We start from the raw sequence: 24,332 nt of genomic DNA on the forward strand, positions 1-24,332 counted from the left end.
TAAATCAGTGTGCTCTAGTGGTTGTATTAAACAAAACAAATTTGTTAAGCAGACATCTGTTTTAAGAAGAAGTCCTCCTTAATATATTGAAAGCATAATTATTCAGTCCTACATGCTCCGTAGTAGGCTACTTCGACAAGTATTATTGCTTGTTATTGTAAATATGTAGCCCTCAAGCTGTGTGTTCGCCAGTTAGTCCCAATACTAATCAGCTGTGAACTAATTACATCAGATCAAGCAGAAAAAGTATATGACATATACATTTATAATATGGTGTCAGTATCCTGGTAAGTAACATTGACTTACAGCTAGGATAAAATTGTAAAAAAAAAAAAAAAAAAAAAATTCTGTTTTCCATATCCAAAAGCTCTTTTCAGAAAAAAGAAAATATTAATAATAAATTTTTAATTTTTTTTTTTAAATTAGACATTCAGTAATACAGTAGGTTGATTGGTAGTAAAAATAATATATTGTTACGATAAGAAAAAAAAAGGTAGGAAAAAAGAGAACATTAAAGCTGGAGAAAATGTGAGTCAAGGTGGTATTTACAAGTCGGTCAAGTTGTGGAAAACAATATTTATTTTGAGGAGATCTACCTGTAGTTCATTTCTGTGATTTCTTTTTAAGTATTATACTATAACAAAAGGGTATGGGCCCTGGTCGATCTATTTTATACCTTGTAAACATTTACAGTAAACACCACTGCCGCTTGAAGAGATATTTTAAAAAACCCTATTATTAACATATTTCAAAGCAATGAGTTACATATTTACCTACATTTGTTTGTGAAATAGATTGGGGTAGGAGTTTAAAGCTCGAACCATTCAGCTAACTAGTCAATAAACTGACTTGTGGTATAAAAGAAATTAAAATGTGTCAGCGATTTTGTTTGACATTAAGGTCTGCAAGAGATATGATACGTGAATAGAGACCTGTGTTGTATTGGTTGTCAGTGGGAGAAAATCAGTGGCGGTCAATTATTTTCATGGCTTGATCTTCTTGCTGGATCTGTATATTCTGAATGGAATGCAAAGCCGTGCTTTTGTTCCGTGTCCTGCGAGTGTATGTGTGTCTCTCTCGATAGATAATGTATCTGTAGAAGAACAGTTGAAAGCCAGTGGTGTACGAGCTACTGACATGTGACGGGTTGTGTGCTCCATGTTTGTCAATATTCTCTTGTGAAAGACAAACTTTGTGCATCCAAACCTAATTTTAGGATCCGCCCTCTCTCTCTATTGATCTTTAAAACAGTAAAATTGTTGTATGTTGTTGCATGTGTGGATTTGCAGAGTTTATTTATCGTCTCGAAAGAAGAAAGTGGAAACAACCGATTCGCTCCCTGCGTTGATATGTGTTTTTGTGGCATGGGTTGTACGACAATGTGAAAGTTAACTGCAGCTTTTTAATCAGTCGGTCTTCATTCCTCTGTATACATGATTAATGGAATGCGAACATTTTCGTTAAAATTTGGATCTTGTGACGTTTACCATGTCCATAAGGTAGGACTTATATTAATTATTTAATATTAAGTAGATTTATGACAAAACACAAGGAGGAAGAGTTCAAATTTTGTGATACAGAATTAGGTTTATGTCAAGCATATATAAGATAATCTACACATGTATGCAGGCATCAGAATAAGCATAAGGTGTGGTAATCTATGTATACTACTCAAAAGAATTTAACCTTTAGACTACTGGATTAATTTTTAACAAAAACCACGTTGAGTGGGTACAAGTTTATAATTTTTACTCACATATATTCACTTAAATGTTTTATAAATACATGAAATAAAGTTCATATATGATTCGATAAGTATTATTTTTGTGTCTTTTTTTTGTAATTTTTATTATTTTTAGATCGGCTAATGGTGATTAAAATTAAGCAAAAAATCGAAAAAGTTGCGTTTACTTACAGGCATTTGTGGCCAGCTGTCCAGTATTTATGTCCATTATTCCCGATAACAGTGGTTTTCTGACCAGAATTTTTTTTAAAACCCGAACTACGATTCATATTGCAATATTTGGTAATTTTCGTTGTTGGTAAAACAATCAAATTTATTATCAAATTAGCTGTTACAATCAGCTATCGATCCCTGATGACCGCGACGTGCCGCCATTGTTGTCAAGCGAAAATACTTGCCGAAAACCACTTTTTGAACTCAAAATTTCAAAGTATTTTCAATTGAAAAAAATCAAAACAAAAGACACCATTTTGAAAAAAAATCTTTTTTCTTTTATTATATTTCCGTTTCCGGTGAGTGTCATGTGCAAAACGGCGGGAAATATGAATTGGGGAATGCACTGTATACAGTGTACAGTATGTCGACTGACGTGACGTCGGGCGAGATATCTCGCCTGCAGTACTCAGAAGGCTAAGGGTCAAACATTTATAACCAAACAAGTTTCAGAGTGTATTAGATTGATGATGTAAACTACACCAAAATTTTTATTTGTTGTTCCATATTTACAAAAACCCACAAATAAACGTCACTGTGTACAAGAAAGTCACATGACATGCTGTCAAAGTTGAAGGTTGTCAAACATGGATTTTACACATTAGAACATTCGTTTAATAGTGTGTGAATCCACCCCTGGCGCGAATACATGAAGGTTGGCCAGAGGGGCATGGTTATCCCGAACTCTCCTGCCTAATTCGTCCCAGGCGTGCTCTATTGGGGCCAAGTCAGGCGAATATGCTGGCCAATCCATCCTGGCGATACCTTGTTGTCTGAGAAAGTCTGTTACCACCCTGGAGCGGTGGGGTCTGGCATTGTCATCCTGCAGAACTGCCCCGCCGCCAATCTGCTGAAGGCCTGGGAGAACCAACGGCCGGATAATCTCATTCAGATAGCGGATTCCATTCAGATTGCCATCCACCACATAGAGGGGGGTCCTGTGGTGGATAGAGATGCCGCCCCACACCATGACGCTGCCACCACCGAACCGGTGACGTTGTCTAACGTTAACGTCAGCGAAGCGCTCCCCAGGACGTCTGTAGACACGAACCCGACTGTCGTTGAACTGGAGACTAAACCTGGACTCATCAGTGAACATCACTCGACCCCACTGAACACGTTGCCACCGCAGATGAAGCATGCACCAGTGACGTCTGGCCATTCTGTGACGTCATTAGAACTAGTCGACAGTGTCAATGACAGTGGATTTTAATTCATTTATGGGTTGCTTAGACCCACTTTCATCAAAATGGAACAATACCATGCGTGACATTATGGTCTAGCTAATATAATTGACATTCAGAAAATAATGTTGAAAATATCGTCTGACCCTTAAATTCTTTTGAGTAGTATATGTGATACCAATAATCACAGGCTTGGTAGCCTATACTTTATGTCATGTTTATCATGTCCCATTGTTATTGCTGTAGAATCCCTTCACAGACACACTGATATGTTTTTATTTATTCACATCAGTGTTCTTATACTGATTCCAGCACATGTACAGTAAAGTACTCTTATAACGAATCAGATAGTACCATGATACTTCAGGTGTTATAGCAGTAGTTGTACACATTTGTACAAGTTTGTTATTAATATATAGGAAGATAAAACGGGACATTATGATCAGTTCATTCTATGCTTTAGTTCGTTCTAAGCATGGTCTTTATAAGTATACTTTATTGTATGTGAATTTCATACTAGGACAACACTCAGATGATACAAATTTATGTAGTTTTTGTTTTAATAAGAATTTGTGGAGAACAAAGTAACCTGAATGACTGTTCTTGACTTATTTCGATGCCTGCATCCAAGTTAATGTTTGAATGTTTAAGGCTATTCCAAGAGTGATAGCATTATTTCATGGAAAGCAGTGATAGAAATAAGCAGATTTTTTTACTAGTCCACCAGACAAGTACATCTACAAATCTTCTTGTCCATCAATATTTTTACTTGGCCAGATAAGTTGTTAGTTTTATTCAAGATCAAGGACAATGTTTTTGATTGGTCAAAATGAAACAGCATTGTAACTTTTTACTTGTCCACTGGACAACCACTGAGGTGCATTTTTTGCTTGTCCCAGCAGATTATCACTTGTCAGGACAAACGGATAAGTGCTTATTTTGAACACTGTAAGGCCAGAATTATATTTACTTTCATAAATAGTATTAGCCATATTTGTTCCTCATCCCATGCCAATCTTCCATATGCCCTAAATAAAATGCTATGGTTAATATAGGATTCATTTTGAGTGTTATCTAAAAAAAAAAAAAAAAAAAAAGGTTTTGTGTATATACTTCACTGCACATGTATATCTAAGAGATGTACACGTTGTGTAACCAAGAAGTCCTGCATTACACTATCTCTTTGTGTGTGTGTAACTTACACAGGTATGTGTACAGGTATGTTACTCATCTGTAGACATCGTGTTTCAGAATTTAATAGTGCATTTCAAACGTTTTTTTGATGTCTAATATAAATGAAAATATCAGTATCCAGGCACTAATAGCTTGACAGAAAAGTATGTATTATGCTTTGTGGTATATAATTGCAAATCATAGAAAAGCTAAAGTGTCGGCAACTGTTTGATATTAAAGAGTATTTTCCCATATTGTTATAATGTATTTGTCCTACTATACTCAACAAACATCTTGATATAGGTTTATCCTATTACAGTAAATGATGTACGTGTAAACTATCAGTTCAACCCCTATGCTTAGTCAGGGTAGGCATTGCTGACACAGATTTAATTACTAAACACCGTATCTGATGTCTTATTAACCTTTAGACTACTGGATTAATTTTTAACAAAAACCATGTTGAGTGGGTACAAGTTTATAATTTTTACTGACATATATTCACTTAAATGTTTTATAAATACATGAAATAAAGTTCATATATGTATCGGTAAGTATTATTTTCGTGGGTTTTTGTAATTTTAATTATTTTTAGATCAGTTAATGGTGATTAAAATTTGGCAAAAAATCGAAAAAGTTGCGTTTACTTACGGGCATTTGTGGCCAGCTGTCCAGTATTTATGTCTATTATTCCCGATAACCGTGGTGATTTTCGTTGTTGGTAAAACGATCGAATTTATCATCAAATTAGCTGTCACAATCAGCTATCGATCGCTGAAAATAACCGCGACGTGCCGCCATTGTTTCAAGGTATTTTCAATTGAAAAAATCAAAACAAAAGCCACCATTTTAAAAAGAAATATTTTTTCTTTTATTATATTTCTGTTTCCGGTGAGTGTCGTGTGCAAAACGGCGGGAAATATGAATTGGGGAATGCACTGTATACAGTATACAGTATGTCAACTGACGTGATGTCGGGCGAGATATCTAGCCTGCAGTACTCGGAAGGTTAAAACCTTTTTAAATTGGGGCCAGGATCTAGCTCAGTCAGTATAGTGCTTACCTGAGGTGCTATCATAGTAGGATCTATAACCTCCTCTATTAACCCATTCTCTGATTGGACTTTTCCAGCCCCAACCAATGCCCCACCACTGGAATATCAAAATTTGTAGTATGTGCTAATGGAAAAATGTGGGTTTCCTCTGAAGACTATGAGCCAAAATTACCAAATGTTTGATATCCAATTGCCGATGGTTAATAAATCAGTGTGTTCTAGTGGTGTTGTTAAACAAAATAAACTTTAAAACTTTTCTTTTTTTATACACAATGTATAAGAGGGAATTAAAAAAAAAAATTAATGACACCACTAGAGCACATTTATTAATTAATCATCAACTATTGGATGTCAAACATTTGGTAATTCTGACTCGTAGTCACCGGAGGAAACCAGCTACATTTTTCCTTGCTACTAATGGAAAAATGTAGCTGGTTTATCTCTAAGACTATATATGTCAGAATTACTAAATGTTTGACATCCAACAGCCGATGATAAATAAATCAATGTGCTCTAGTGGTGTCGTTAAACAAAACAAACTTCTTCTAAAAGAAATATTTAAATGCATTTGCAAAAAATACCACTAAAAATAACTATTTTGACAAAATTGTGACAATGTCCAACAGCAATGATTACTGAACTGTTAGACAAATATACGCTAAATTCTTTTTGTGAATGAAGATACAGTAGGATAAAAGATGAACTATGTGTATTTTTTTATTAATTGTGGGGAACATATTTTGGGTTTCTAAAACTCTTTTGATAACTTGAGCATTAATTTTTGTTTATATACAGACTTGAATTTGTAAAATATTACACATATAACATAAAGTTATAACCTATTGTGACTGTAAATTATCATAAAAACATTTATTCCTCGTGACACTATAAAACATAATGGGCTGAACCTACAAAGCCTGTTTATGTCTTAAACGCATGTAACTACATACATTTACAATGCTTAAACACCTGCGTTGAAGAAAAACAGGCTTCGTACATTTGGCCCAAAGTATTCTACCCACCATGGTGACCATGTAAAACATAAACAATATTCTACCCATCATGATATTAAAATAACAAAGTATTTTACTCATGATTATGCCAAGCAGCCATTACAACAATATAAAACACCATACGGGTCATTTCCCATCTGCATGCTTTTAGGAATGGCAATGGACGCATTAAAAAAAGAAGAAGAAGAAAAAAGGTTATTAGTAGCAGCATTTCCATATAGTGTGGCATCAAACACCACACATGGAAAACAACCCAGAAGAATACCCATCAGGATTGAAAAGGAAAAGAAAGTAATCTTTGTTTAAGGACACTGTTGCACATAGGGGCAGGACACAGCCCAGTGGTAAAGCATTCGCTTGATGCACGGTCAGTCTGGGATCGATCCTCGTTGGTGGGCCCATTGGCCTATTTCTCGCTGCAGCCAGTGCACCACGATTGGTATATCAAAGGCCGTGGTATGTGTTATCCTGTCTGTGGGATAGTGCATATAAAATGTCCCTTGCTGCTAATCGAAAAGAGTAGTCCATGAAGTGGCGACAGCGGGTTTGCTCTCTCAATATCTGTGCGGTCCTTAACCATATGTCCTTAACCATATAACCGTAAATAAAATGTGTTGAGTGTGTCATTAAATAAAACATTTTCTTTGTTCCATCTGTTGCATTTTTTTAACTTGTATTTTTTAACATGTATGGTTATTTGGTATCATATGGCAGATGATTAAAATTTATTTTATTTAACGACACCACTTGAGCATATTGATTTGTTAATCATCGGCTATTGAATGTCAACCATTTGGTAATTCTGACGTATAGTCTTAGAAGAAACCTGCTGTCTTTCCAATTGGAGCAAAATGTATTTTATATGCACATTTCCAGCACATACCACAACCGTTGATATGTCATTTATGGGGCACTGGTTGGAATGGAGGGGCGGGATTTAGCTCAGTCGATTGAGTGCTCACTTGAGGTGCTTGCGTTGCAGGATCGAACCACCTTGGTGGATCCATTCAGCTAATTGGATCTTTACTCCTTCCAACCAGTGCACCACAACTGGCTAAAGGTCATGGTATATGCTTTCCTGTCTGTGGGAAAGTGCATATAAAAGATCCCTTGCTACATTAGGTAAAATATAGTGGATTTCCTCTGATGACTATGAGTCAGAATTACCAAATGTTTGACATCCAATAGCCGATGATTAATCAGAGTTCGACAAATCCGCTAGCCCGACGCCCGTGGCTAGTGGTTTTTAAGTTCGGGCTAGTGAGAAACGCAAAACCACTAGCCCCTGCGGGCTAGTGGTTTCCCCCCTCCTCTCGTCATCGCTCGATCGTGGGGTTTTTTCTGTCTTTCTTTCTTTTTCTCTCGGCTGAAATTTCGTTTAATAAATTTGATTGTGACGTTTGTCATCGAATAATATCAACAACGCAATGAGTATATAATAATAATCCACTTGAGCTAGGTCTGCAAACTGCAGTAACATGCTATCTCTACATCGTCAAAGTTACAGCATGCATTGTTTACCTTTCCCTTTCAAGTTTCTGGCACAGGAAATAAAGTCTAATGACATGCGTGTTTTGATTGGTTAGACACGTCACGTGGTCGTTAATCGCGCACATGTTTTAGGCTAAGAACTTGGAAATCACCAATCGCGACGACAGGTTAATCTCAATCAAGTAAACCCCAGCCATGCTTTGAATTTCAGTGTTTTTTTTATTCTGATTTAACACTTCGCTAACATGTGGTTATCGGCAATCAGGAAAACAATTTACTTTAATGGTAACCGCATATGCAATGACTCGGCTTGGCCTATTACGTGTATCGGTTTGGATAATACGTCACAGCTGCCGATACAAGATAATACCTTTTTTGTTCATCAATTAACAACGGATTAGATGTCGCCGTTATATTCTTTTGATATCGGTCCGACACGGAATAATGCCCTGTATTTGGCATCACAGTTCCTGGCGACATAAATAGTAGGCCCTAAATATATAACCAACTACCAAATACACAGAACCATCTATTACCGTGTGTCACACTGTCGTACCATCATTTAAATTTAATTATTTTGATAGGTTTTTTTAGATACCAACCAAGAGTTTGCTCAATTATTTTTCCCCGGGGGGAGGGTAAAAACAAAAACGGGACAATGACGATGGATCACACTTGACAAAAGACAAAACGTACGACACGACAAAAAACTGAAAGTTACAACATGATTTAAGTGTTTGTTTTATTTTACTGTTATACTCGTAAATGTGTAATGTTACAAAAATTATATAAAAATCCAGTTATAATTGATCAGGAATTTGGGCTAGTGCTTTATCTTGGTGGGCTAGTGGTTTTCACAAACCCACTAGCCCTGTGGCTAGTGACTTTTCAAAATATTTGTCATACTCTGGATTAATTATAATCCATGTGCTCCAGTGGTGTCGTTAAATAAAACAAACTTCTTGTTTGGAACGGATAAGTTGGAATTTAAAAAAAAAAAAGATAATGGGTCCACTGAAGGGTTCAGTTACAGATAGCACTAAACCAAATAATTTCTGGCTGGGTCAAAGTTCGAGGTGCACCAAACTTTTGATAGAGAAGTTAACGCTACAAGTCCTTTAATTGGTTATAAATGTGAGTGTGTTGGTTGTTAAAAAAAATAGTTTCATCTGGGCTAAAAATGTATGCAGTTTTATTTGATCTAGTACCACTGTGTCAAGTAGACTTGTGCTTGGAACATGTATATAGGGTACCTGTTAAAAAAAAAGTACTGAAATGTTGTGCGAAACTAGGGGTGTTGTAAAAACATCTGGTTATACCAAAAATGAGCCATGAAAGGTACCATTTTCTTCAGTTAATACTTTGAGGGAGGGTTGTAGTACTGATATTTATGGGTCATAGTTTGGTTGATATATTGCATATAGTGTTTTTAAACACAAACGTTAACATGGTCGCCTATGGGATTTTATTTGGTATAGTCATACCTACTCAGTCCAAGCACCTAAGGCAAACACTCTATACTGACTAAGCTAGATCGCACCCCTTACAGTAGATGGAGGCGATAAAATATGGTAATATTTTAACTCTTAATCAAGAGAAGAAACCTGCTGACTACTCCTTACATGCATAGACAGACCAATACATACCATAACTTTTGAGGTACCAGTCGCAAGGAAATTGTTTGAAATGTGTGTGTGTGTGTGTGTGTGTTTGGATCCACAAGTCTACTAGGGCAATGGATTCTTGCAGTCTGTCACATCTCAAAGAAGCACTGTACCATTAAACTACATCTCATTTGATCATTGTGTAGGACATGCGTTCACCTCATTTGAGTTTGTACAAATGCATATTATTCTACACATCATGATTGAAACAATCATTAAGTATGATTCCCATTATGATCAGGCAAAAACATTAAAAAGTATTACACACATCATAAACTATTACACCTATCATATAACCATGTAAAACATCACTGATACAGTGTTGTGAAAATTGTTAATTATAAAATGTAGGGAGGGCATTGCCTGTTGGTCAGTCTCTCAAACATAAATTGATATGTTAATAAATATTGTTTATATAAAAAAGGTATTCTATCCACCATGACTATGTTAGACTGTTAACTTGCAATATCTCACACTTGACATCATCTGGAAATCTGTGATCATTGTGTAGGACAAGCGGTTACCTCATTATTTGTAAATAGCACAGTTGTATGATATTTCTATTAGCAGTTTAATGAGCTGTTTGTTGAGAGGAGCAGCTCGGTCTAACCACAACAATAAACTGCAGGTTTGTATCTCCGCGAGATAGCGACAGTTAGCACAGACTGTTGACTCGGTGGATAAAATACATTAGACGGTTGACACCACATGTTTGGTATTTAGCCCCAAGTTCAAACACTTCCGCTGAACATCCTGGTTTATTTTAGTATTTGAAATAAAAACAAGACGAAAATATCCTGAACAATTGGATCAGTGTATGTGCAAAATGTCTTCAGTAACCAGGCTTTCTGCCAGGAAATAATTTTAGGGTACGTAATAAAAACAAAACTGATCATAGGTGCTCTTATTAGGCATTTCATGTACTTTGCAGGGCTTCAAGATTCTGCTAGTCCCACTCCCATGGCTAGTGATATTCAATGTACATTGGATTTGATAAAAGTTGATAATTAAGCACAAAATTTGAACTAATAAGTAATTTAATGTTGGGAGTGGGGAATTGTAATATCAAAAAGTATTCTGTTTTGCTTTATAACTAGGTTTAGTGCCATTAATAAATAAATGAATGTCAGACACATGCAGCTGCGTTAAGCAACCACAATATTATTCTGCCAGTTCATCTATAATAGACACCGTGTCAGTGGACCTATATTAGGCTATTTCTCATTCCACCAGTGCACCACGACTGGTATATCAAAGGCTGTGGTATGTACTATCTTTTCTATGGGATGATGTATATGAAAGATCCCTTGCTACTAATGAAAAAATGTAGCGGGTTTCCTGTCCAAGACTGTATGTCAAAATTACCAAATGTTTGACATCCAATAGCCAATGTTTAATAAATCAATGTGCTCTAGTGGTGTTGCTAAACAAAAACAAGCTATAATAGACATGTGGAACATAGCCCATTGGTAAAGTGCCCACCTGAGGCATGATCAATCTAGGATTGATACCCATCGGTGGACCATTGGGCTATTTCTTGTTCCAGCCAGTACTGGTGTAATAAAGCCTGTGGTATGTACTACCCTGTCTGTGGGATGGTGCATATAAAATATTCCATGCTGCTAATGAAAAAGAATATCCCATGAAGTGGCGTCAGTGGGTTTCCTCTCATTATCTATGCGATTACTGACCATATGTCTGCCACCATATAACTATAGATAAAAATGTGCTGAGTATATTTGGTTTAACATTTCTTTCATTCTTTCTACAATGGAAGAAAATGATTGTATAAGATACTTTATAAAAGTCAAAGGCAGCTTGGTACAGATGAACTAGAAGAAATGTAAGTGGCTACTTAATGCAAGTGGTGTCACGTACAGGTACATTATTAATAATATGAGAATAATTCTTTGAAAATTGGCTTCATTACTTGAGTGCACGGGTTTGCCCCTATGCCACAGCCTAAACACATCACCTCGTCGGAAAACGGTAATCAGTAATCAGTGTACAATGTATGTACACACCTTGTTCAGCCTGGCACACACGCTGCAACACATCATTTGTCGGGAGTATGAGAGAACAAAATAATTAGCATTATACGAGGGAGGTTGTTTTGTAATGTATAATGCTCACTCTGTTTATTTATTTATGTGAAAATAAAGCTGGTGTACTAAAATTCAGATTACGGTCAGTCCCATCCTTGAAAGCTGCACCTTCCAGGCAGTTTGGTTCACTCGTCTCCCCACGTTTCTGTCTGTAGTCGATTCCTCCTATAAATTCATGGCTTCCACATTCAGGCTTCCAGTGCAGTCAGGATGTTTGGCTAAGTGATTACGTTCCTTGCTAATTCTCTTCCAATATTGCCTCAGGATGTTTCTTTAGTCAAACAAAACTTTACTGATTCTTTCTTTATGTTATTTGACTTCTTACCTTCACCAAACGAGTTCTGCTGCCCCTGTGTATAGCTTTGAGGGTCGTCAATGAAAAAAAAAGAATACAAAAAGAATCTTTTGATCCCTTCGATTCTGCCTTGTTGGCAGTTTATTCATTTGAGGTGAAAATCAGTGGAAGTTAGTTCAGTCTGATGATGGTAAGTCGCACAAAGTTTGCTGATTCTGTCATGATAGACACGGTAAATTTATTTGACTTTGCTTGTTTATTGTTGTATTTCTACTGTTTCAGTTGAATCTGACTTGAGACATACATGGTTAAAATGATCAATGATTTTTTATGGGACAATTAAAAAAGATACCCCAAACAGTAAAGTAATTTGTATGTCATATCATATACATTTTGTTTCTGTGTACCTGTAAGTGTATGTGTTATCACTGTTTACGACTGAATTTGATTTTACTGGGTCCTGTAATTCATACAGTATTTAAATAATTATGTAACTGAATCAGCTATCAGCATTCTTAATAGTACTTCATTTGCATACATGTACTTATGCATACTACATGTATATTATTTAAACAATTTGTACATGTAGTAATACTACTTTTACACTCCATAGTGATATTTTGTTATTACTAAAAACTTTCAAAATATTTTTTTAACAGTGAAAATTAATAATATGTATATAGAGGATAATAAATGAGTTACCAGTTATTATGAAACTTATGTTCCGAGTGAAATAATTTTTACTTGTCACAAGCATGTGACAAATGAAATGTTATGAGGGATATAAATTTAATAATAAATGTTACTGAGTTTCTTTTTCGATTTATTACCACAGCTATTGCATGGTATCTAAAAACCTTTATTTTCAGTATCCTTACACATAGGCCTGTATAGATTTTATTTATTGCTATAGAGATAATTTGTATTTTATTTATGTTCACTGACAGTTGTCAAAATCAGAGTTCTATTTATTTTATTTTAAAAATCAATAATGATAATGCATTTGTATTAAAATAACATTTTTGGAGAGAAAATTTGATGGTGAAAGCAAAGTGGTGTAAATGTAAACTCTTTAAATAATATATAATATGTGACATTGTTAAATTATATGTTTGCTAAGTCATGATGATGTCATATCTAGAATTGACAAGGTCATTGGTTTGTCAGTATCAAATCATCCACTAATGTATGTTAAACCAATGGCATTTCTCATCGAGAAAATACGAAAAATATTTTTCCATTGTGAGTGACCGGTGAAGTAATAGCAGTATAAATGCAAATACATGTTACTAGTACATATGGTTTAGAATTTATTGAACAAGAATAATGTTTAGGTTGTAGCAGTAATGAGAAATTGCAATGCTTGTATTCAGCAAAATTATTGGATTATGAATAAAATATATTGACTACATGTACACTGTTCATGTGAAATTGCATTGAATCAGAAACAGATAGTCATACTTGCGATTAGGTTTGTATTTCACCTTAGTTTGTTGTTGTTGAGGGGTTTTTTTAGTATCCAGTAATAAATTATATGTATTTGAGAAATAAATTAAACTAAATTTATTCCATTGTAACTTACTCCCAACAACAAAAAAACATACCACAAAGCCAAATGAACCCCCTCTCCCCCCCCCCCCCCCCCCCCCCCCCCCCCCCAAAAAAAATATATGCACACAAATACATTGAGAGGGATTTATTTTTTTATGCAAACCTTAAAAAAACCCCAGAAGTATTGGCTGTAATGAGAAGAGACTAGCTATTATTATGCCTTAAAATGGATTTACATTTTATGTGGATAAGCAATGATATTAATGCAATTGCCACTGGTGTACTGTTAAAAACCGAACTGCCTAGAAGTAGAGGTGTGTCGGGTATATATTTCCACTATAATGTACATGTGCAATTTAATTGTTTGGAAGATGTTCATTATTTTTAAAAGTAGGGAGCTGTTTGAGAAAAGTAGGTGGTTACATCTACTGATTGCAGTGAGGTGCAGTGGCACAACCATAACTAGCTGCCAAAAATCACCGCCTACTACCTGTTAATACAGGCTTTCTGCCAGAAAATAATTTGAGAGTTCGTAATAAAAATAAAATAGATGATGATAAGTGTCACTACTATATGTAGGTAATTACGGGTCTGAAATCTTTTAAAACTGAACACTGCATTTCATGTACATTGACAGATGTTCAGCAGCAATTCTCTTACTATAATTTTTCTAAAAGAAAAATTCATTAAAAGTTTATCCATTAATTTCCAAGATTTAAGGGTAAGCAATTTTACCCTTTCGTACCCTCTGGTAGAAACCCTGTAATAAACATTTGTGTATTTGATGAAGATTTATCTTGTTCATGCCAAATTAATGACAAATAAAAAAAAAGGAAAAGGGTTTACCTGCCCAGATACATGTGTAATTATAAGGTGGAACCGGAATTCCCTCCAGATTGGATGTCTGTACAGAAGAGAACCTCTCTAAACCGGATACCTCCTAAAACCGGATGTTTTACTTAGTCCCGAGGGCGTCTGGTTTAGAGGAGTTTCCACTGTATGTATTTTTTTCTTTTAATACTGAATGTTTTATGTTTTCCTTCATTTTTCAGCGAGAGAAAGAAAAGGCGAGTTTAGAAGCTGTTCAAAAGTGGAGCAAGAGAGGCTCGTTCCAGAATCAAAGAAACATGAAACTCCAGCTGCCAATCAGCCAGTCACATGAAGTAAGCTTTAACAAAGTTTTGGTTCTGTTACTTTTTGTTTGTTTACCTGTCTGAAGTGTGAAATTTAAAGGGAGCATTATGTCTTTAGTTGCAGCACTATATATCTTCTTTGGTTAATGCCCAGATTAAAGTTTTTTCCAAATTGCAGTAATGTAACAGTACCCCTTTTTAAATTGATTAATTGCAAGCATAAATAAGAACACTTGTATATACTATTGATTTATTTTATCCATTAAGAGCCAAGAAATGTGTCAAAATGGAATATGTGTACTTTTCAAATCTATTTCTTTGCAACCACAAGACTTTATGCATAGCAGATTAAAACAAATTCAGTCTGCAGTAACTTAATGGCACCCCTATTGGAATCGATTAAAGCATAAATAAAAACACCTGATACATGTATATACTTTTGATTTATTTTTATCCATTAAGAGCCAAGAAATGTGTCAAAATGGAATATGTGTACTTTTCAAATCTGTTTCTTTGCAACTACAAGACTTATAATGCATAGTGGATTTTTGTTTGTAAATCTGTTTGAAGTTCAGAATGTTCTTATCAATCTAATGATATTATTAGCACCATGTTGTTTCTGTACACAAACATTAGCACTGTGTTTTTCCAGTACACAAACGTATTGGAGCCTATATACAAGTCTATAACTAATGACCGGTTGGTTTCAAAGTCATTATGTCGTTACTTCACTCTTAAGAGTGCTACATTGGTTCAGCAATGTACATTGACTGTGTCGACTAGACGATACATTGCTGCTGTGTGTGTTTAATTGATGGTCTGCGTAGAAATAAACAGTGCTACTAGCATGGTCGGTAGCAGTCCTCAAAGCAGACAGAGTCTGCAGTAGTAATAACAATGTTAACTCTGGCTGCTGCACTAATTGACTCTTGGACATGGGATTAATCAGGATATTAATTTCTGAATATTGCTAAGTCTGCAGGTTCAGAGCATTAATTACTCTTAGAGAAAAAATAAATCTGTTGAGGATGTTTAAAATAAGCATGAGCCATAACATATGTAATAATAATTACACTAAAAAGAAAAAAGTCGCAATTAATTTTTTTTATCAAATAAGCACGAGCCTTTTTTTTTCTTTTTTTCCCCTCTCTCTCAAATTTGTCTGACTTAAATTTACCAAGGTGGTGTATAAGGAATATGGTTCTTTTGGCTAATAATATAGTCAGTTTTTATTTACTTTGCTTCACAATAACCCAATATTTTCACACAAAACTTTGGTGATAATCTGATAGTAATATCTTGTAATAAATATATTTCTTTGATATGTATTTGTTTAACAAAACAGATATTTGTCTGGTAAATATTATTTATATTTATATTTATGTATTATTGACAATATTACATGTATATCATTTATGTTTGATTATTACATGTACATTTACTGTGTAAGTCCAGGGTTAAAAATCATAGCTATATCTGTTGAAAGTTTAATATTTTATATAAAATTAGGAATTTCAATTCACCTTTAAAAACAAAGTAGGTTATGTTATAAAGTTAATAATTGGTTGAGTAATTTGGAATATGTTTCAAGGGTGGTAAATTCAACACATCACAATATTTGAAAGGCTTCCGAAATATAAAACCAATTTATAATTTAATTAAAAAAAATTATTTATATTTAGTGATGAAAATTGTTGTGAATGTATTGATTTAAATATCTATATGTGTGTTTATCTGTCATAAAAGATTTTTATAATAAAGAATATTAAATTAAAACAAAATAATAATTTAAAATTCAAGTTTGTAATACTGACTGAGGAATCTTGGGAGTCTAGCAACATAAGAAATAACTAAACATTTGAAGACTGATATATTTGAACACGGGAATGTTCTATAGATGTTTGTGGTCACCCTGTTTAATTTCAACTGTATTGACAAGAAAAATGTATATAGTATTTTTCTGTTATTCTGTATGCATGCAACATCCTTTTGTTACAATTGCACACAGTCACTGTGACAGCCTAATGGGTGGTGATGTTCCTGTAATTCTAGCAAATAAATGGAAAAGATGTTATTAAACATGGCTACATCCAATAATCTTTTTTTTTAACTTTTTAACCAGAATATTTTTATTTTAAAAATTGTATTACTTTCATTATAATAAAATAAGCTGATTAATTGTTAAATACTGTTGATATCTAAAAATGCTTTTAAGTTTAAAAAAAATGTCATTTGGAGTTTTAAATTTGTTTTTTAAATCATTAAAATTAATAGGATTTTGTTTATTGCAAAGAACATGTTACAAAGATGTCAATATATTTATAAATATGAATATTTTTCCTTTTGGGAATTTGTTTTAATAATCTACATATATTAAAAAAAACACCTGTCTACTTGATTTAAATGTTAAAAATATTTTTTTATTTATTTATAATAATACATTATGACTTACACATCTAAAGGACCCGAATATATATCTTCATATACATGTCTAAAAACCCAATCAGGAATAAATGTTTAAAATCCCAATCCAGCAGCCAACTAAGCCACTGTTAAACTTAATTACAAATATTACAGCTCTAATGATTTACCAATAGTGTTTAGCCTAATTACTTGAGAAAAAATCATTAATCAAAGTCAATCACTTCCCCCAAAAACTAATTACCCCATCACTGTTCAGCCATCCAACCCTCTGATGCTGTTCGACCAATCAGAGACCAATCTGGACTTCTTACACACAGCCCCTTTTCTTAAGTCCCTCAATGGGAACAGGGCCCACCAACAATAGGTACACTGGGATGGGGTCACACACAGTGGCAGCTCATTGGCCAATTAGATTTGGCAGGTGGATTGTTTTATCCAACTGACTGGAACAGAACTGTCACAGAACTCAATCAGGCCACCGACAGTTATAGGCCAGCTTCTGAAGTTCATGTGTGATGTTATAAGTAAGGATTTGGTCTGTGGCCAGGCAGTGTGTGCTTGTCTATCACAGCTTCAGCAGCTTCTTTCTATTCTACAAACTGTTGTTTGTCCTTGGCCACTGTTTGAAAACAAAACACCCTGCTGATTCAGGCTTTAAACCTGACTTGCTGAAAGTGAAGCTTGCATGCTAGAAACTGAATTAGACTTTGCAAGTCGACGTGACATCCAGAGTTGCTCGTAAACCCACAGGAAAGGAAACAGATTTTGCTTCTCTCAAAATGGTGCTAGATATAAGCTTTCAGCTGAGCATCTCAATGAACCAGTCGCATGTTTATGGGTATGACCAGGTGTACAAAAAGAAGCGACACCACCGGTCCCGGTCGGGACATATTCACAAGAAAACGCGTTCCGTGCACCCTTTTGGATACTCTTTTATGGATTACACCATTGATATGCATCATGTAAGTACATCAAGAGATACCATGTGATATGCATATAATACATGCATGTATTAGTTTGTTTTTTTATTCATGTAAATCATTAATCATGTGAAATCAATGTGTTGTGTCTTTAAACAAAACAAAATTTATCTTTTTTTCATTAATAATGTGCATCATGTAAATATTATAATTAAAGTATAGCAGAGGCTGGGGGTTTTATCTATCAAGAGATAGACACATGGGCCATAGATTATAATGTATCAGTGCTTTTTTAATTAAATTATTGATATCATGCATCATGTAAGTATTGTACTTGTACATCAATAGATAATAATTATATGTATCATTGTTTTTAAATTTGATTAAACTGTTAATACTGTAGATCATAAAGTATTATAGCAGAGGTTGTGTTTTTTCATACTTCTAAAAAGAAAAGAAGAGGATAAAATAATAATGTAGTTATTAAAAACAGAAGTTATATTTTAATACTTTCTAATACACGTAGTACAAATATTGTTATATATAAATACATGTATTATGCAATAAGCACCAGTACATAGATTGGCTTAGTTTAGGTGTATTTTTAATAATAATGTAGTTGCATAAAACAGACAAGTTATATTTTCTAATAGTACAAATATTGTTAAATATATAAGCACTGGCACCAAGATTGATTTGGTTTCTGTGTAAATGAAGTACATGGTACATACATACAGTGGTGGCTGTGTTACATCTGAGCTACTGTATACTATTACTGTTAGAGCAGGTGTGTCAATTACTTTGCTAATAACCAGCAGCTGATGACAAACCTTTGAAGTCTTTTACATGTATATAAAAGAAGACAGTTTTGATGTTTACTATATGTGTGTTAATAAATAATGTACTGTGGTTAAGTCACATCAAGTCTTTTTAAGACCAACTTGTGAATTTTAAAATACAAATAATTTCTTTTCTACCTTGCAAGCTCAAGTATATAATATATTATATATAAATAGCGTGTTATTTATTTATAATTTGAAATTTATTAACAAGACAAAAATGTGTTTAAGTAAATAATGACATCTCTTTCTCTGCTGTTTGTATTCTATATAATGATAACTTAACTTTTAACTATAATAAATTAATATTCATATTTATAATAATTTTGGTGCAAATGGGCTTACCATGTACACATTGATATTGATTTTATTAATCCAATTCATCTTCTACAACTTAACCTACATGTACATGTAAAGGTAATTTGATGTGACTCAGTGTTCAAGCACAATGTACATATATATATATATATATATATATATAGTAGTCAAAAAGACAGGTGTGTTAAAAGTCGGAAAGCAAACACACAACACCTATTTTCTTGTGCCTGTGTTTAAACCTCTTTGAAGTACAGATGTTTTCTTTGGTCACAGCATGTACCTTCATTCATACTTTCTGTTGGGAGTTTCTCCCTCAAATTATTTCTATTATCTCACAGGCTTTTGTACTGTGGGCCTTCACACCCTGGACAGCTGTTCACTGGAGGTAAAAGAGGCTAAAACACAGACAAGTGTCGAGCCACATGCATGTAGATAACAGTATACGGCCTAGACTGTTATAAACAGTGCGATTAGAGCATTAATGAATGGGTAATTTTGTATTGATCATGCAGGATTATTGCCAGAGCTACTTTAGCATGTGTGAAAATGATGGGCTAGGGTCTAAAGGCAAACGATACATGTGTGTGGTGGCTGTAGTATGTCATGAGCTTTATTCAGGAAAGAATTTTCAAGGCATACAGGCCATACTTTTCTGTAAAGAAGAAAAGAAGAAAGGAATGTTTTATTTAACGAAACACTCAAAATATTTTAATTAAGGTTATTCTCTGTAAGATGACAATAGAGGTTAGTAATTATATAGAACTAAAAATAATATATAAAAATAAAAAAAATAAAAAACCCCAACATTTATTGTTTAGTTTTATAATGATTTTTCAAAGTGTATAAAAAGCAGTTGTGTTGTATACAATATGTATCTTAATAAATGTGATGTGGCAAATTCAGTAATATGTACACTGGTATTTATTATAAAACTATTTTTGAATGTTAAAATTACAGGTGCATGTAAATCTGGTGACTTGGAGTTGGGGGGAATGTAAACAGAAGAAGTAGTTTGTTTTGTTTAACAACACCACTAGAGCACATTGATTTGGATCTTTTATATGCATCATCCCACAGACAGGATAGCACATGCCACAGCCTTTGATATACCAGTCGTGGTGCACTGGCTGGAATGAGAAATAGCCCAATGGAGGAATGTAAACAATAATACTGTTACATAATAGACATGTGCATATAAATCAGATTTATATATTCAATCCACAGAGGTCTTCTAATAATAGTATGTGTACATACTTTTATTATTGTATTCCCGAGGCTATATGTTGTAAATACATGTACTGACCTCGAAAGTATTAATTCTTTGACTAAGTACATTCTATTGTGTATGTTGAAAGACCCAACCCATACAGGTTTATATTTGGATACTAGTATTGGGAGATTAATATCTAAGAAATATTCTGTTTCTTTATGTAATATATATTTTATTTATTTATGTATTTTTTATTATTATTATTATTTTATTATTTTGTTGTTGTTGTTGATTTGTTGTATTCAATTGAATATGCATAATCTTGATGTATCAATATTTTGAAATACAAAAAAAAAAGAGTTACTCTTTTGTCAGATTTAATAGTATTCATGATACTGGCAAGAAACTACGATTAAATGTCTGGTACATTGTAGATGGCTACACTGTTCTTTTGTGTTACACTAGACATAGAAAAATTGGACTTTATGTTAAAATTATGCTCAGAATATTTGCATTTTGACAGAAAATTAATGTATTTGATTTACTTTGTCAGTTTGTCCACCAGCGTCTTTCTCACTAAGCTGTAATGGCTAACCATAATCAGTGTACATTATAGACAGCCCAAATAACTGAGGTGTGTGCCCAGGATAGCATACTTGAACCTTAAATAAAAATAAGGACACAGAAATAAATCAAGGACTAAATCAATGTAAATAGTAATTGAATACAATGTTGAAACTTGATTTACCGTAGAACAACAAAAGATAATCATAAATAATCATATCTAAAGTTTATTTTGTATTTGTGCAAAATAATTAAAAGAAAAATATTAGACTGTGGTTACAGTAATTTAACTAATTAAATTACCAAGACAATAACATTAATAGGATCATAAATACTCATTTTAAATCCCAGAGTAATATTTTGATTTGACAAGTTAATTACCGTACCATGTTTGTTTCGTTATTAATCCACTCTTGTGTCTGATTGACAAGTGTTGGTGTTATTGATGTTAATTGTCCCAGTAATTAATAAATAGTGTCAGCTTTGACAGGCCCAGGTGAACAGTTGTCAGTCAATCATTTCTGTTGTTGTGGGGCAGCCAGCTTGTGTAATTAACCAGTGCTTATGGTGTCCACTCTGTAACACAGACAATCTGTAGCAGCAGCATGCTCTGTTCAACCGGATTTCACAACATACTGGAGTTGACTCTTCAAATTGTGCTGTCCATTCCAGCCACAGAGATAACTGTTGCATATATGCTCATATACTAATGACTAGTTTATTGAGAGTTCAGTTTGCCAGTTTGTTTGGTGTGTTCAAGTGGAGGAAATATGCCCGAGGATACAGCCCAGTTAGAGATAGAGAAGTCGGAAACGTTTCTTCTCCAGAGCTCGTTTCCTGGATTCCGTGGCAGTGTCGCATGGTCTCCTGCTTGTTACTACTGCTCTGTCATTTCACTTCACACTGCCAAACTTCTTAAAGCAAATGTAACATGGCTCGTTTTGTTGTCTTGTGCTGATTTAAAGCAATATTTAATTAACTCAAAGCAATTTGTATATTTCAATGCAAACAGTGAAATGCATGTACCGGTGGTAGTTTGTTGAGTGACAAAAGTGTACATTTATGTAAAGCCTTCAGATAACTATATCGCAGGTGTAAAAAAAAAAAAAAAAATTAATTCAACATTGTTTCAGTATATATACAATAATTTACAGACATGTTTATTTAATTTGGTAATACCATTTAAGTGTAATAAAATCAGATTTTAACTATATTTAAAAAAAAACCTAAAGAAATTGCCGTTATTAGTACCTTTCCTAATATGTTCAGCCATTATACAGTGCACTCTATTCAAAGAAACTTTTATATTCATGCAACAGAGAAATGTTAATTAATGTTTTAATGTAAAATATTTTGTAAATAAGCGACTCATAAATCTAGTTTAGACATGCATAAAATGGCTTAACGATCATGTATATTTTAAAATTGTGTTAAATCTTTTTCAAATAATACTCTATGTTGATGATTACATGTTTGGAATGTGAGGCTACATGTAATGTTTGAGGGATTACAGGTAACAATAAAAATAAATTGCCAGTCTCGAGGGATTAACTTGCTGGCTTACTTTATTGTTTGGTGCTGTATTGGATAGGTTGATTTCCGAATTGATAAAATAGAATAGATTGGATTACAAAGATTAAGAAAAATCCCAACTTCAGTCTTCGTGTTGCTTTAAACAACACACAGGAGATTTATATCACCAAGGGTTTGCTGGTTTGTATCATAAATATTAAAGGCAACTTTGTCTGGTTAACAATTAAATTTATACACTTTTGATAGTAATCAGTTAGCTATATATAACCAGATTACTGAAATGTAAAAATAATTTACTAAATTGTTTGACAAAATTAATAGATGCTTGTGAGGCTAATTTGGTAGAAAATGGAACCACAGTGACATTGTGTGTGTTTCTCTGGGTTTTTTTTTCTTCCACACAGTGTAAATAGGTGGCATTATATTTTGCCTACTGGATGCAACATAAAACTTGGTTTGATTGTTCGGTGATAATAGGTTTATGCTGTCACATGTGACTGGGTTAAGGGGTAAGCCGTGCTTTGGCAAAGTGGTAATAACTGTTATCTCAAATCCCATCTTAAAAAACAGCTAATGAATTCATTCACCTATGAAACACGTGTTTGGGCCATTCTGTAGACTTAACTGAAGTTCAGTTCTGCCACATATCTGGATACTTGGTGCATTAATTGTTTTGTGCCCCTTCGAAACCACGTTTGGATCCCATTTTAACATAAATTCTGACACTGGCTGCAGAAAACAAGTTTCTTATTTGTGTAGAAACATTATGGTTTGAAAAACCACATAACTTTGGGATGTAGATAGAAGTTGTGTTACAGTTTCTATCAATGTGACTAGAAAGTGGCTCTTTGTTCAGCATTTTCCAACTAGTATCAACATGTGTCTGTACCTGTAAACATGGAATATTGTGAATACCTGGATAACGGTTCCTGACAGCATTAGATTTTAAACTGAAGTACATAATTATGATAATTATGTGTGAATGTACATCATTGATTAAAATATCGTAAACATTGGTGGTGGTGACAGATTTTATAATCTGATGATAAACAAAATTGAGAAAAATTCTGGAGCAAAATAATTCTGATAAAATGTGATATATTTTTTTAACACTTGTTTGAAGGGTAAATCTTCCTGTGTTACGGCTGTGCATGGTCCCTAATTAATTTGATAATGATATGTATGAAGATTCTTCGACAAGAATTATTTTCAAATGGATCTGATGACCCCAGGGTCAGTCGCATTCCAACAGCAGATGTGTTACTGGCTCGTAGATTGGTAGGTTTTCACATTTGTTGAGGAATGTCTGTTGCATTTTCTGTTCAGTGTTCTTTTAATTTATATATATATTTTTAACTTTTGTGTTGATTCTTTTTGGACACAAGATATTTTTCTTTGAAACAAGAATGAACTAACACTAATTAATATAAGTCCATGAAAGGTGTGTGTATGTGTGTGTGTGTGTGTGTGTTGGGGGGGGGGGGGGATTGAAAAGGTTAATGGGTACACAATTACTGCTGCTAATAATAATTTTTTAAAACCTGGAAAAAAAACCACCCAGTGATTATTTCTTTTTTTCTTTTCTTCACATGCATTCCAGGTGTTTTTAAAATACTTTCAACTAATGGATTCAGTAATAAAGACAGGCATTTTGGATAAATGTAATCCTGACATTTGAAGACATTGTTTTCTATATTTGTAAAATTATCTTTGCAGTCCCTAATTGAGCCTGATGTTCACTCAAAGTTGGTCAACGCAACAAGTGTGAACAATATTGCTAGTCATGACCGAGAAGAAAAACGGGAAGTCGGAAGAGTTGCGGGATGGGCCGTCAGTTTTGACAAACTTTTACATGACTTTGGAGGTGTTGCAGTGTTTACTGTGAGTAAAGTCTGGTGTCCTAA

General features: G+C 33.9%; 1 protein-coding gene across 2 annotated transcripts in view; it reads left to right on the forward strand.

Annotated features, from left to right (window-relative positions):
* The window catches only part of LOC121384386 (regulator of G-protein signaling 12-like), a 92,092-nt gene that overhangs the window by 50,430 nt on the left and 17,330 nt on the right, over window positions 1-24,332 (forward strand). For both annotated transcript variants that reach the window (XM_041514768.1, XM_041514769.1), the window contains exons 4-5: window positions 14,540-14,650; window positions 24,145-24,309. In XM_041514768.1, coding sequence (XP_041370702.1) covers window positions 14,540-14,650; window positions 24,145-24,309 — 276 coding nt within the window. The remainder of the gene's footprint in view (window positions 1-14,539; window positions 14,651-24,144; window positions 24,310-24,332) is intronic.

The sequence above is a fragment of the Gigantopelta aegis genome, chromosome 10 (assembly GCF_016097555.1).
Source record: "Gigantopelta aegis isolate Gae_Host chromosome 10, Gae_host_genome, whole genome shotgun sequence".
In the NCBI taxonomy this organism is placed as follows: Eukaryota; Metazoa; Mollusca; class Gastropoda; order Neomphalida; family Peltospiridae; genus Gigantopelta; species Gigantopelta aegis.